This window comes from Stegodyphus dumicola, chromosome 3 (genome assembly GCF_044657685.1).
Source record: "Stegodyphus dumicola isolate Sdum_Otavi_A_Nest chromosome 3, ASM4465768v1".
Taxonomy (NCBI): Eukaryota; Metazoa; Arthropoda; class Arachnida; order Araneae; family Eresidae; genus Stegodyphus; species Stegodyphus dumicola.
In genome coordinates this window covers 45,083,882-45,098,227 of record NC_140770.1, presented here as the reverse complement: position 1 = coordinate 45,098,227, position 14,346 = coordinate 45,083,882, and the positions used below count along the sequence as shown (strand labels likewise).

Here is a 14,346-nt window from a genome sequence, read left to right as displayed (position 1 = left end):
ACAATTCCAGTTTTTAAATCCCCTAAGCTCCCATTCTTCCTGTTGCAAAGGTTAACGAACTTCCTTGTTGTTTAAGATGATTGTGCAGATTTAATGCACGTTCATTCAAAAAATTCTTCAAAATTTCCTTCTTCTTTCAAAGTTTTTTCTCAAAGATATGGGAATTCTGTTTCCTAGATTCAAAGCAGTCAGTCATGTCAAGAAACTTCTTGCTTTTTAAAACTGCTTTGGAAAAATTTAATGTGAATACATGCTGGTCATTATTTGGTCTTTTCCAAAAAACCAGTTATATTTAACTGATTTGTTTCACTTACACAAATGATCCGTTTATCTGAAATAATTGGGATGAAGCCATTTCGAATAATACATGAGAATTATTTTCAGTAGTCAAAAACAGAAATAAATAAGTATAACATTATCAAAATGTGTTGTTGGTTCACACATATATTACATACGCATATGCATATATAGAATATATGCATATATGCAATGTATATATATATGTGTGTGTGTGTGTATTTTCAATTAAATGCTTCGTTGTAAGATCATTAGTAGGCATTTGGCAAAAGTGATTCTTTAAGCGGGCTATTTAATACGTGGAGAAGATTTAGAGCAAGTTTTATTTTAAGTTATGCAATAATATTAAGATGTAAAGCAAATATTTAAAACGTGTTGAAATTCAATTTATAATTTTAAATATTTGTTATATAATTTGATACAATTAATGCGATACATTCGATATATATTTCATACTATATTCGGTTATATATTTCGTACATAATTTGATACAATTATTAATTCATTTTATATATTTAACTTAAATACAAATTTAAATAAATCATGACACTCCATTTAAAATTATTAGCATATGTTTATTTATGTGCAACTCGCAACAGATATATGAATTAAATCAAAACAGTTATGTGAAATCTCTGTCTGAAAAATCGTTGATTTATGATCATGTTTTTCTGACTTCAAAAAGTAAAACAGCTTTCTCTGAATTATTAAAAGTTTTAAAGCGTTCTTCAGTTGAAACCGAAGCTGTTGTTAAAGTATCTTCGTATAACTCATTAAATACTTTATGCGTCAGCTTAAACTTTATGCGTTAGCTTACTGCCATCTTTCACTGAAACAATCTTCTCTATTCTAAATATTAAAAATCTCATCAACATCAATTGCCTTAATTTTGTACTCTAAATAATAACATTTCATCAACATCCATTGCCTTAAAAGCATTTTCAAATTAACGTCATTAGGCGTACATGATTCACAAATCAAACTATCACGCTAACACGATGTGGTAACTATTCCGGAACGTTACACCTTCGCTTCGGAAGGCGTTAAGTTAATTCAGAAAGAGGAATACCATCATCATCTTCCTAAGCATCTCATAAACAAACTAGATTGTCTGAAATAATTTGAAATGCATTAAGTGGACATATAGTTTCATATTTTATTAATATATACTATTGCATCTGTGACAAAAAAGGCGAAATTCCTTTATATTATCAATTGTTGCGATCAAATCTTTAAGATATAGCTTTCGATAGTTGGTCCTCACGTTTTGAATCTCATCTTTCTTCATTATCATAAAAACGCTAGAGAAATAGAAAGAATATAAGTTCAACTTCTTTTAAAGACAGTTTACCACACGAGCCGTACAGTTTATCAGCAATAAACATCTTATCAAAACACTTGATGATTCCTTCCCAAAATGTTATAATTAATTATTCAAATTTTCCAATTAGCTTCGTATTGGAGAAATGATATGGCATTCTTAAAGCAACGCAGCTACTTGGATTTTTTTTTTTTTTATTATCGGTGAAATAATCTTCTAAGAAAAGTCTATATTCATTACTGTAAATGTTAAGCCCATATTCCTTAATGCTATTGTTATCTCGTTTTTCTCTTTTCCTTCTACTGGCACATTTGTAATTTTTAAGAGAAATATACTTTTAACAAATTAAAGCAAATCATGTTCTTTAATACTGAATATATCACATGACTAGCTTATAAATACCTATCAAAGCAGATATTTTCCAGAGCTGCAATGCAGAAATGTCAATATTAGCAACTTCCCCAGTTCTTCGAATGGTAAGGTAATCAATCCCCCCACTGAAATCTTTGATTTTGGCCATCGATGGCGATGGTACTCACTTCACCTACCAGCTTAACAGTTTCCACCAGCTTTTTTTTGCCTCAAATAAGAATCGATATTAAGACATTCTGGTTTTCGGCATATTTTTGCATATCAAAAACGCCTTTTTTATTTTCGCATGGGATGGAACGCTTCATCAGTTTCTTTTCCACTAACAGCATATGCAAGCAAAGATTCTGCAACTGAGATCTTGTTTCAGAAACACAATGGTAATTTTGCAAAACTGTTAGTTTCGTTTACGTTTAAATTTTCGATAATTTTATCTCAAAACGTAAAATCCAGGTGTTTTTTTCTCGTTGTTAATGGGATCCTGCCAGAAGCTAATGAAAACTACAGCTGAAACCTCATTTATTCAGTACTTTTTTCTCGATTCGTTTCAAAGTTCAGATTTGAGAACGTTTTCAAAATGCTATTTTATCAACTTATTACCCTCTCCTTATCACCTTTCTCCCGGGAATGAAGAGACTATAGAAGACACAAATAATGACAACAATGGAACTTGAAAGATACCAGCAATTAACAACCGAATAGCGATGGTTTCATTAACAACAAAATATTATTTAAAAAAATACTGTAATCATTACCGGATGCGTCCTTGGCAAGCAAATTGGTGTGACCTAATAATCGATGTAAATATTACAAATTGGACTATGTACGGAATAAAATTAAACGCTGAAATTAATGTTTATATTACAGCGTAATAATATTACTAATGTTACTAATATTTAAAGTACCGAATGATTACTTTCAAGCTTTTTTTTTTTTTCTAGCAATGTAGATATGTCACTAATTCATAGTAGCATACACTAAAGCCATTTCCTGAATAAAGGTTTCATAGTTCACTTATTTGTGCGTATAATATATGAAGATGATTTTTACATCTGTCAGACAAAATATTATGACATTCATCTAATATCGTGGTGCAAAACAGCTCTAACGCGTCAGAGCTTTGGTTCTGCAAATCCTTGATAAACACCCGTAGGACGGTTATTCCATATTTGCAAGCGAAAGCCGCACAATTCCCGTAGATCATGAGAAAGTGGTTGACAGTGCTTCAGATGGCAGTCTGTAAATCCCATTTGTGTTCAACAAGGATAATATCTGCAGTTAGGAAGAAGATATATCAGCTATAATTCATCAACTGTGAAAAAATGCATTGTCTGCTAGAAGAGTCCATTTCCAGTTAGGAAAACAGAAGTTATGAAATGGCAGCAATGTTATCTGTCATGTGCTGATTATATAACGATTACTGCTGACCCGTCCCCCAAGAATATCATGAGGACGTTACCCATAAAAATGCATAATAGCTCCACTATCAGCTTATTTACGCTCTATGGTACTTGTATTGATCAGCTATTTGTCTGGAAGACGCTTTGAGACAGTTATCAACGGGATATGAATGAAATCATGATTTATCCGACCGGGCAATTATTTCCCATCGTTGTATGATCCAGTCACGAAGATCACGGGCCTACGGGCCTATTGCAGTCGTATCTGTTCGCCGTTACCAAGCGAAAACGTCTTCAATCTGCTGCCAAACAGTGAGACTGAGTAAGTCCCAGCGTCAGTGGTCATCTCTGACATTGTTCCAGTTCTATTCTCTGAAGTCCGGATTCATTCCCCATTAGTCCTATTATTCAACAATCTCGGCGTTTACCAATGGTTTCATCGTCCTTCTTCTACTTTTAATATGTTCTAATAGCAGCAACTAGCGAACATCCGACGAGTAGTGCTGCTTCGGAGACACTCGTTTCTAGCTTTCAAGCATCACACTTTTTAGGCGTTACGAAAGATCCTTAATATCGGAAACCTTCTCCATTACACACACACGTAGTCTCGAAAAGATCATGCCGCAGTATCCCCAGTAGCCATTACATAACATTCCCCCATTTTTACGTACCATCTGCATCACTGCGGCTAGCGCATTCTCGCAGTGTAGATCTGGTCATAATGTTTTGGCTCATCACAGTATCTTATATCACTAAGAACTAAAACAATGAGAAAAAGTTTATTTAATAATTTGGAAATGCCATTTGATACATCTAATAAATATTATTCTATTCCGCTATTTCAGTAAAGCGGGAATTTATTCTGGATTCATTTTTATTTTTTAGCTAAGGTGAACATCTAAGTAATTAAAATTTTATAACGAGTTCTGACCATTTAAAAAAGTCCAAACATTGCATCACAGAAGAACAAAGGATCTCAACGTCTACAGCTGAATGATCAGAACCTTGACTTTATGAAAGTTGTAGATTTTGTTTTCTTTTAATTTATTTCCAGTAGCAGGAGGCTGAATGCCCTTATAGGTTAAATCAATCATTTTCAACTTTATCTTCAAATAATCCACAAGTAGTCCACAGACACAAACAGAAATCAATGATCGGTAAAATAGCTTCATAAGAAAAAGTACCGAAGAATATCAACTGACATATTACATCTAAGTAACATTATCCATCATTAAAAGCGTCACAAATATGCAACTCCATCCCCATTTCGAACGTTTTCTGTTTTCTACTTCATTCGCAGAGACAATGAATGCCCAAGGTTTTACGTTACCCTACTTATGGTGCTCATGAGACCAGAACGGCAATTGTTAGAGCATATCTCGTGGATGGTATCACACGTGAAAAGTGCTTTGTTTGAGTTTTAAATGGTTTCGAAAGATTCACTTGTTTCCGAGTGTGGGCCGAAGGTAAATTTCGCTTTCATGAATATGCATTAAGGATTCTCAGGCCAATTTTCAATGGAAATCACAAAGGGTAAAGGGAACAGGTGGTTCTTTTGTTTTCGAGACGTATTCAGAAGCACTTATATACGATGGATGTTCAAAAAGATTCTTCTAAGTACAGTAAGTGCTATGACGCTGTATACAAAATAACAATGAATAGGCCTGTTATTCTTATGGTGTGGTGTATTTAATTATGGAAAAGCACACGAGGGCTATCTGCCTAAAGGGAGGGATGCCTTTCGTGGAGGACTTTCTAAGGGAAACTGGCTCGTATACACGTTACACATGGGGAAAACCACGAAAACGCCCATGCAGCCAGCCCGTTCGCGGGATTCGAACCTCAGACCGAACTACCAGTGTTCAGCGTCTTTACCGCTCGGCCGCTGGTGGGCCTGTTATTCTTATGAAAGAACATCTTCGATGAAATGGAAGAATAGTCCTAGACACATAAGTTACAGAAGTCACTTAGAACGGCGAAGTATTGCAATCTACTATACAAATATAAAAAAAAATGCTAAAATCTTTTTAGATATATGGTCTACATTATTTCAGTTACGATCTTACATATTAAGACGTCACGACATTTAAAATATTTTTTACCAAATAAAGTACCTTGTTTTTTTTTTTTTTTTTTTTCTTTTTTCAGAAAGAAATTAATACTTTTCTAAACTCGATTGTTGAGGTAACTGTTCTTTTTTACAGAATAATAATAGTGGATAATAATAATAGTAAATTAGTATATTTTTGAACTCACTTTTTTTAAAACACTTAATGGTAGAATATTAACTGTAACGTAATGTTCGGCAAGAAATCAGACTATGTAAATGAATATTATAGTTTTAAGCATACTGTCTCTTGGATAGAGATGCAAAATTTTATTACATCGTTTTTTCAAAAAACTTACGCTTTCGAAAACTATGCTATCATAAATTGTTTATTGCGTACCTAATTTGACTTTTGATTATTTATTTTAAAAAACGTTAAACTTAAGAAATATGTCTATATGATTTTTTCATATTTTAACTGTCTTGAATTACTGTTTGTGCTTTCCTTAAATTTAAACGGATAAAAACGCTTTTTTTTTGTCTCTTTTTTTTCTCTTCAATAAATATTATAATAAAAAGAAAATCTGAAATGCTTCAGATTTTAAATTACATCCAAAGGAGTCTTTTTTAACGTTATTAAATATCATGTTCTTCGCACTTAAACCATAAAACTCATTTCAAGAGCAATATCTTTACAATTTCCGATACACAATCTCCCGTGCTGTAGATAAAAACATTTTTTTCTGTAGAGCGTTGCCATTGCTGCCTTTGAAATCCTTGAGATTGTTAATCAAAAATTCCTTGTTTTACAAAATATAAAATCGATAATAAAACAAATTCCAAATTTCAAATTTGAGCTTCCAGATGCCCATATTCGCAGTAGGATTACATCATTCAAAATTGAGTGGCTCTAGGTACCGTTGTTTTATCACAATACAAGAAATATACATACATTTATGAAGATTCTTCATTATTTAATTTCTTCAAATATAATACAGGGCGAAAATATTTGGTGGCAACAGTTTGAAAAGTGAAACGGACATTCAGAATGATTCGACGCAAAATCGCAAAACGAAAACAATAGTCCCTTTGGGCTAAAAATGATAACATTTCTGACTGATTTGCAAACAATCATTAACGCACTTTCATGAAAGGCAAACTGGAATATCGAGGATGCACAATTTATAGCAAGATGCTAATTTACCAAAAGTAAGATTACTTATGTTAAGTTGTTTCTACAATTTAATGCAAATAGCAATTAAAAGAAAAAAAAAAGTTATTTTCAGAAATTTAACAAATCAGTCATTCTATTAATTCAGAAATCAAACAACAAATTTGAAAATATAACTCTGATTTTTGTTGTTTGACTTCTAAATTAATATTTGTTCGGCGTGTTATTGTATCTTAATCAGTCATTTTAGTTCATTTTTTTACAATTATAAAAGAACATAACAAATTTAATTTTTTTGAGCCTGTTACATATATTTATAAACGAGCCTAGTTAGTAGCATACACATTTTTTTAAATAAAAAACCTCCTTGTTTTGAAGTATTGTTGATGAAGTTGAGGTTATTGTTACCTTTTAGATCTTCTTGCTTAAAAGTGTTGTTGCTGAAATTAGAGACAGTGTTAAAAATAACATACTTAAACGTGTTTTTAAACCCAAGAAGAATGGTCAGCAAAAGCTGCTGTCACACCTAATGGCTGGGCCTGGAAGCTGAGTTTAAGTACGAATGTTTTCCTCTAATAAAGCAAAAAAGTACATTTAAAATCTGTCCGTGGAGAAGTCCTTTAGAGATGTTTCTGGAAGAGAAGAGCGATGTGAGGTCCTAGCATTTTCTCTAAAGGTGTTTTCAATTAAAATTGAGATGCAGCTGTAAAAAGTCATATTGCTATTGATACTTTGATTGGATTTTATTGGATTATTACAAAAATTCATATGTTTCTAATAGTTCAAAATAAGAACAGTAAAACCAATATGTTTCATGTTTCTTCTATATTTGGTCATCAAAAATAAGCATCTAAAATATATTTGAAACAGATAAACGGATACTACAAGACGGAAACAATCGGTACTTAAGTATGGTTAACGGTAAAGCTGATAACCATGGAAATATATTAACCATTAAGTTAAAAAGTATGAAATAAATGTTATAAAGTGACGTAGATTGCATCTATTACTTGAATTTAAAAAAAACCATTGACATAAAGGGAAGATCTTGTTGAACATTAAATAATTTATTCATGCAGACAATTGTATGATAAAATTTGTACAGATCAAGATTATTTCCATTTCCGGATAATCCAATCTGAATGGAATGAAGAATGGATGGATCATTTTGAGCCAGATTGCAGTTCTGAAATAGTCTGGGCTGGAAACTTCGCGAGTTATATATTACGAGTCAATAATGCAATCACAAAGTGACATTAGAGGGAGCAGAATATTAATTTGAAGATGTTTAACAATATACTCATAATATGAGATACTGAACAAAATAAATCCATCATTTCTGAAGAAGCCGAGAAATTCGAAGTCTGAAGTTCCAGTTCATGTTCTATGCAGTGCAGTTCCCTATTCGATCTGTCAGACATTTTAGGCTACGACTGCTTCATCGGAGTTCTCATAAAAAAACAGATAAAATTACTTTGTTCGGGATAAATTTCCTCCTCCAGGAGTTGTCAATTTCATATGTACTGAACAATATGAATTAGAAGATTGGAAGTTGATTGAAAATTAATTACAAAAAGTGTCACATTGCTCCAGTAGTACATTTTAAAATGCTATTGAGGATATTCACCTCGCCTACGCAGGAATCAATGAAAATAAAAGACGAAAATACTCCTGTGGAATCTCAAATGCAAAATACCATAATTAAATTTGAAAAGTCTGCACAAATTTTATGTCATCGGTATATTGAAGTACCGAAACAATATCTCCGGCCCGTTATGTTTTTTCTTTTCACTTTCTTTGTCGCCTTGTAAAAAATTAAATGCTAAGCTTTCAAAACAAATTATTTTGAACGACCTTTTCTAATAACCCATTTTTCTCGTTGTTTTCTTCGCAAGAAACCCAAAAGCCAAAAGGAAAAAAAAACCTAAAATAAAGATAAATGAGTAATGAATACTCTCCTCCTTTATTTAAGCAGACCTAAGCCAATAAAAACCCCTATAAATTTTTTATTTCTTCAAGGTTTCTCTATTGTATTCTCTTTATCCACATGAGCTTATTAAACTGGCAAGCATCCCCGAGCGTTACGCCCACTGTTAAATACAATGTACATTGTTTCGAAATCCGACCACGTGTAGGTGCGTCATCCAAATAAACTAATGCATACCGCTATTTCTGTCCGTCGTAGATGCGTTAAATACGATGATTAAATTTCGCTATCCTGTATACTTCAGTACGGGATTTTCAAGAAGTGAAGGTTATGCATACTGATACATTGATAGGGTGGCGAAGCAGATTGATAGAGAACTATGCGGTTAAATTATGTACCAATAGAATATAAGAGAATAAAGTAATAAGGTTTTCATACAACACATTGTAAAGAAAATTTAAGTGAGGATAGAGGAATAGCTATGATGTTTTAAGAATTGAGGAATTGAATGAACATCTCAAGCCATCATCTCTATCATAAAATTTTAGCCACTCATCCGTATTAAATCAATGCGCCTTTTCCGCCTCTGTTAAATTTAGAACTCCTCTTACTACGAGCTTGTACTATTATTTCATTATTATGTTTCTAGTTTTTTGGCAAAAATATTAAATTTCAGGTTTTCGGCACGGTACGAGACAATGCCACAATTCTAGATTCCTTTGTCTTCCAACACTCCATACGTAATCTAACCTATAGATTAGATCTGCAGGCTATGTCTCGAGAATATGTTAACACGCAAAGGTACTATTACGATTTGATTGTTTTAGGTGAGTGGTATCTTTTAATAACTGAAATCTAATTCCCTTTTTTTTTTAAGTAATTAGACTTGCTTAGTATCACACTGTCTTATTTTTTTGCTGCTGCTACTGAAATATAAGGAAAATAAGTTAAGAAACACGCTTGGCATTACAAGTTGGGAAGTTTTGGAATGATTTTGGTGATTATTTTTTATTTTTTGGATTAAGAGCCTAACAAGAAAGAGTTTACTCGTATGTTTTAAGCGTTTAATGTAATAAGATATTTCTCCCGCCTTCATGGTGTAATGGTTAGCACCCTTGGCGCGTATTCGAGAGGTCCAAGGTTCAAGTCCCTGCGAGGGCATTACATATTTTTCAGGTCTGTCAGCATTAAAAATCCTAATATCTCTACAGTGGTGTCCGAACTAAAAAAGGTGGTGGATGGTGATTCTCCACCACCAGGATTTGGCGATTGGGTCCCCTAATCCCCAGTCGCCCTTGAAAAGGTGAGTATATTAGGTATTTCTCCCGCCTTCTTAGCATACCTTCGTGGTGTAATGGTCAGCACACTCGGCGTGTATTCGAGAGGTCCGAGGTTCGAGTCCCGAAGAGGGAGGGCACTGCTCATTTTTCACGTCTCTCAGCATAAAAAATCCTAATGTCTCTATAACATCTTGTTCAATACACGTTTTCTCAGTTAATAATCAATTTGGCTTTTAATTTCGCTTTAGAAGTACCCTCGCTTAATATGATCCTTCTTAATAAACATATAGAAATTCTTTCGCAATTTGATTAGAAGTATCAAAATGGCATAAAAGACGCGCCAAATGGCAAATTGAAGATGAAACTGGAAGAGTAATGAATATAAGAAACTGGAAATTTTCTTGAATTCTGCATCACTCACGAGTGAGTACAATTCTTATATATGGGTACAACAGACAATACCGAGGACCACGAAAATGTAGGACCCCGTATGTTGGTACATTTACTTTTATTCTTGAGAAAGATGGTATAGCTAAGGGCTCCAGATTACTACCGAACCATGGTGGGCAAAATTTTGTTAAAAAAAAGCCTCATATGTATATTATTGGGGAATACAATATGTAATATGCTTATTTACCCAAAAATATACGTATGTTTTTACAGCCATGCTGCCACAGATATTAATTTTTAATAGGCATGCATTTCAAACTTCAGATTCTTTGAACATATATGCCTTTTTTCATTTAGTTAAAATGAAAACAGCTTATATTCACTACAAATCTAAAGAATAATAAAAGCAAAGGTTGATAGAAAACAGGAAGGCTAATTAATGATTTTGATTCAAAATTTAAATAATAGTATCAATAATATTCTCAAAAATTCCTATCTCCCATTTTTAGCATAATCCTTAATTTAGATTTAGAAACCGCTAAAAACGAGGACCATTTTCTAAAATTTTGACCAAAATGCGTTATTACCATTTTAAATTTTGTAATCTCATACGAATCTCTTCAACATGTTTATCCAAAAATAAAATTAAGGTGGTAATAATAATAATAATAATAATAATAAATGCCATGGGAAAATTCCAGCTTAGTGTCTAGCGCCTTGAAGAATTTATCATCAAAATTTTAAAAAAAATGTTAAAGTATTAAAAATTTATAAAATATAAAAATTAAAAGTTCTAAAAATTTGCAATTAAATCTTCATATATTGATTCCGAATTTATCAGCTAAACTATTTGAAATTAAACAATAAAAATTAGCCTGCTACTTAAAAAACTAATCCTCCAAGAATTCAAAATGTTGAATTATGTATTTAAAATGAGTTGTTAAAAACAATGCCAAATCGTAGGAAAAGAAAACTTGAAAGATATTATTTCATTCTTGATTATCGCCAAGTGGAGTCTTATGCGCTTAAAAAAGAAAAGATTTTTGACAAATAGCTGGCATTTTATGGATTAGATCGTTTGCGCACAAAGCTCATAACAAATATTTTTCTCAGATGGCAATACTCAGCAGAACACAAGCTTAATGAAGTGAAAACAAGTACTTTCGAAAGTTGCAAAATTTTACACAGTTTTATACACATCATATAATCCCAGACATTATTGAAAATATCAGTTCTGCTTTGTAGAAACATTAGGTATTTTTTGAAAACAGATTTGAAAAATGAGCGATGCCCTCGCCGAGACTCGGACCACGGACCTCTCGAATACGAGCCGAGTGTGCTGACCACTACACCACGAAGGCATGCTAAGAAGGCGGGAGAAATACCTTCTTCATAGCATGAAATACCGTCTTCTTCTTATTAGTCAGTCACACTTAATTGCTAAAAACTGTTATTTCTAAAGTTCTGAGCAAGAAATTCAGTACTTTTTATCATGTCATACGTTATATTAGTTTCAAATAAATTCTAAAACTAATAACAGTAACTTCTGTTTTAAATAAAAGGAAAATTTTTCCACAATTGAACTTCAAGACTTACTAATATTTTGTTTCTATTAATATTTAAAAGCTTCTTCATCTGCAATACGAACACCCTGACTAGTCTGCTGAAACCGACGATCACGTTTTGCTCATTTCTATTCAATTTAATGTGCCAACATAGTACTAATACTATATATTGTGTTACTGCATCCTCCAGCGCAAAAGCGTTCGAATAAAAATTCGAACTCCTATTTCAGTGCGACAATTTATTCGAAAAAAGATTTTGAAACTTTTAAGTTCACGAGTAATAGATCTAAAATGGTAATGAATTAAATGAATATTTACGGTTTGATATTACTGAATTTGATATTAGAAAATTCTTCAATCATTTATTTTTTGTGGTATAATGCGAAGAGATTCAGACAATTCATGTGAATTACAAAATATGTTTTAAATCTGAATTATTACTTGGCAATTTTAATTCACCTAGGCCACAAGAAGCAACTGAATATGTTTCGAGAAAGAAAAGAATGAAAATAAAAGTTCCTTGTTACTTACAGCAGAAAACGCAAATTTATTTATTAATGAATAAGAGTCGATGATGTCAATAAGAGAGATGCATGCCAATTTGGGATCAGATATTGCTCCCTCTTGATAACTTCAAGATGAGCAATAATAAATTTCATTTGTTGTATTTTAATTAAATTATCATATTTATTTAATAGATGAACTTAAGAAAAGTCCCTTTAGGGAATACAGGTAGAAGCAATTTAAGTATTTCAGAAAAAGATAATAGTTATTATGAAAACTATTATATTTTTCTCAGAAATCAGAAGTCAGAAAAATATAATAGTTAAAAATATATAATAGTTTAGTCAGAAAAATATAATAGTTAAAAATATATAATAGTTTAGTCAGAAAAATAGAATAGTTAGAAAACCATTTCGCTGTTAAAGGGAATTGAATTTCCCTAATTTACAAGCTTACGAAACGAATTTTGCATAAGCATAATTCTAAAACTTGTAATTTTATGATCTGCTTTCTATGTTATCAAAGTAAAAATATCATATTTAAAAATTTTCAAAAATCATTTGACTTTTTTGTTTAAATTGTTCCACACGAGTTGTAGTTGCATGATAGCACAAAAAGAAAACGAAGTTGAACAACAATTCTATTTTTGTTGCAACTTTCTGAAAATGAGCTGGCAACATGCAAGTAATGGTATAACGTGAGCTTTGTGGATTAGAGAAAGGATACTTACGTAAATGATCAAACCCTGTCTTCATCCTTTTGAGGAGTTGATGTCGTCGTTGCCATAGCGACAACTGACGCTCCTTCTCCTAAAAGAAAACGCATTCCTTAGCAAATATATCCATTCGCAAATGCAAAGCAATTATGCAAAGTAAATCACTTAAAGAAATTGCCACGGTTCAAATACGTCTCAAAGCTGCGGGATTTAAAAATAAGAGATTTTTTTTCCATCTCACCGTGACTACGACATGTGAATTCGGTAACCCACATTTGTACGTAGTTGCTGACGTCATAATACAACTAATTTCCCAGAAGTTTAAAAACATTCAATTATTTCTGTCTTCAATTATCGGATAGATTATCAGCATGACGCAGATTATGGTCTTGAGCATTTGTTGAAAAATGAAAACTTAGATGATAATTATATAATTTTTGATTAATAGTTTCGATACGCTCTGTAATTTAATGTAATATGTTCAAGAGCAGTGTTTACAGACACGTGACAATCTGAAGCCATATCACGTCAGAGACAAAATTTTAAATTAGAAATTAATATGTCTGAGATGTAATAATGTATTTTATGGTTTAAAATTTGGTGAGAGGAAAAAAACACGTTGTCTATTCTTCCCATTTTATTTCTGGTATAGAATAATAATAATAATTAGATGGAATTATTAATTTTCGAGAAAATTCAGGAATGATATGTTAAATCACATTAATTTCAAAATGAAAATATCATTCATTAAGTGTAATATCTAAATTTTTATTTCTATGAGCTACAGCTTTCAAATGCAATTTCAATTTAAAAATTTTTTAATTCGTTCTCAAGTTCACGACCGCAGTTTATTAGAAAAATAATCTCAGTTTTGTGTATATTTTCATTTCTGTTATCTTTTCTGTTATATTAGAAATTATTAAAATTCTTCTTGTAAAATAATTTTTAAATCGTAAAAATGTTCTTTTTCTTTGTGTTCATGCTGTTAATTTTATATCAATTAAAATTTTAACATTTGAAATTCTACTTTTTTTTGTCAACTCTGCCAAAAAGTACAAATTAAGTAAGTGACATTAACAATTCAACCGCTGGAACTGCATATATTCTATTCCTTATCATTGGATAACTACACTAGGCGAGTTTCTGGTCTCTCAGTTAAGAAATTTGTGTTTAGAAATCGGCATGAATTTAGAAATCGCATAGTATAACGGCAGTGTGTAACTAGACATGAAGAGTTCGGTGGAAAAGAAGCCAATGCCATAAAACCACACTTTTATAATTTTGGGGAAACCCTAAAATAATTTTACTAATCGTAATTTTATTTATTTCATAATTAACCATAATAAACAGTAATTAACAT

The 14,346-nt window shown here is 31.8% G+C and overlaps 1 protein-coding gene across 3 annotated transcripts in view; it reads right to left on the bottom strand.

Moving 5' to 3' along the window:
• LOC118198837 (ankyrin repeat and fibronectin type-III domain-containing protein 1-like) overlaps positions 1 to 14,346 on the bottom strand; it is a 1,134,269-nt gene that overhangs the window by 52,825 nt on the left and 1,067,098 nt on the right. For all 3 annotated transcript variants that reach the window (XM_085812822.1, XM_085812824.1, XM_085812823.1), the window contains one exon: positions 13,002 to 13,080. In XM_085812822.1, coding sequence (XP_085668948.1) covers positions 13,002 to 13,080 — 79 coding nt within the window. The remainder of the gene's footprint in view (positions 1 to 13,001; positions 13,081 to 14,346) is intronic.